General features: G+C 45.2%; 1 protein-coding gene across 3 annotated transcripts in view; it reads left to right on the top strand.

The window, feature by feature from the left end:
* Positions 1 to 1,660, top strand: part of PTPRE (protein tyrosine phosphatase receptor type E) — a 59,431-nt gene that overhangs the window by 43,605 nt on the left and 14,166 nt on the right. For all 3 annotated transcript variants that reach the window (XM_035890425.1, XM_035890426.1, XM_035890427.1), the window contains 2 exons: positions 328 to 421; positions 1,263 to 1,339. In XM_035890425.1, the coding sequence (XP_035746318.1) occupies positions 328 to 421; positions 1,263 to 1,339 (171 nt within the window). The remainder of the gene's footprint in view (positions 1 to 327; positions 422 to 1,262; positions 1,340 to 1,660) is intronic.

Raw genomic sequence — 1,660 nt, 5'->3', positions numbered from 1 at the left:
GGCTTAAAAAAAAGCCCCAAACCAAAACAGACCCAAAAGGTTGAAACCTGCTGTCATTTTACCGCCCTTAAGCTCTACGGATAGGCCTTGGGAGGATGTTCAGATTCTTAAATATTTATCAGTATGAAAAAAATCACACGACTGTTATTTTTAAGTCGTTTTTATAGGCAGGACGAGGAAGTGGCTTCTGTGAAACGTCAGTCTCGCCTTGACCGCGTTACTGCTTTGTAGGCGATGAAGACACTTAGGCACCCTCGGGATATGGTGCGCGAGAACCGCTCCTCTTCCAGCCCGTTCTCACCCTCACATCTGTCTGCTTTATTACAGAAGTTAACGAACGTTCGAATCATGAAGGAGAACATGAGAACCGGCAACCTTCCGGCAAACATGAAGAAAGCCAGAGTCATCCAGATCATCCCATGTAAGAGAGCAAGTTTTTATGTAGAGGAACAAGGGCTGGAAGCGCAATATCCTCCCCCGGCTGTCGCGAGTTCGCGCCGTGTTCGTTGGCAGCAGCGCAGCTCGTAGCAGGGTACAGCTCTCTTGGGGTAACTCCCTTGAGTTTACTCCCTTGAGTTACCTAAATCCGGTAACTCCCGGATTTAGAAACTGGAATATGTCTTAAAGAGAAAAAGTTTTAACTTCTCTGCCTGTGAAATTCAAACGCTTTCAAAGCCTGTTGAACTCTCCAGAGTGGTGGGTTTGGGGTTTGCTGCATTTTTAGCTGGAACACCTTTTTTTGGGTGTTTCCGTTAGCCATCCCCTTGGTTTTGCTGTCCTCTCTGCAGGCCCCGTCTGCTCCAAAGTTTCTAGGGAACCTCCTCTACAAACAGCACTATCCTCTCCTTATGAACTGTCTGCAAAACAGTTCAATGCATTGGGTTTTTTTTACTTTATCGCTGTAAAATTGCGATCAGATATTTTGCAGGACTGAATTAAATAATTCAGCAGGTTCAGCTTTTAAACCGAGGTATTTTCTGAGTGGTTCCTTGCCTGGTCTGGAGCGGGCACGGTAAGGTCTGCACCCAAAAATGAAGGTTTCAGACCTCGCTGGCCGTATCCTGGGCAAATGGAAAAACAGCGGCAGGGAAACGAGCGCCCTCCTCCGCACGCTTACTAACCCCTGGATAGGATCTTTGAGACACCCTTCGGTTTTTTTAGAGAAAGGATTTTTGTTCTTTTTGTTCTTTCACAAACGGAATCGTGCAGGAATCAACGTGCAGGTAGCAAAAGTAAGACTGGATTCTTTTTCTTTCCGCCAGATGATTTTAACAGAGTGATTCTGTCAATGAAAAGAGGGCAGGAGTATACGGACTACATCAACGCCTCCTTCATAGACGTACGTATCAAAACTTTCCACGTATTCCAATCGCAAGTCAAACATTTTGCTGTTGCTGATTAAGTCTTTTAAAGAGTCGCAGTCGGCTTGGCTGAGGAAGAACATTAGCTTTTTTGTTTGGGTTCGGCTTAGGAGAGTGTCCAAATACATTTGTTATCTGGTGTCTTCAATTTCAGTTTAAGTGGTTGTGCAATTTAAGCCTCCTTGTGTTGTTAGATTTAGAAACGGAGGTTTTCATTAAATTCTAACAAGCAGGCAGCGAAACGAATCAGCTATAGAGCTGACATCCGACGGTTCCGTTCTCTGCGTTCAGGCTAACGG

The sequence above is a fragment of the Egretta garzetta genome, unplaced genomic scaffold, assembly GCF_000687185.1.
Source record: "Egretta garzetta isolate BGI_Z169 unplaced genomic scaffold, ASM68718v1 scaffold152, whole genome shotgun sequence".
Taxonomy (NCBI): domain Eukaryota; kingdom Metazoa; phylum Chordata; class Aves; order Pelecaniformes; family Ardeidae; genus Egretta; species Egretta garzetta.
Note: the sequence above shows the minus strand (reverse complement) of the source record. Positions and strands in the feature narration are given on the sequence as shown.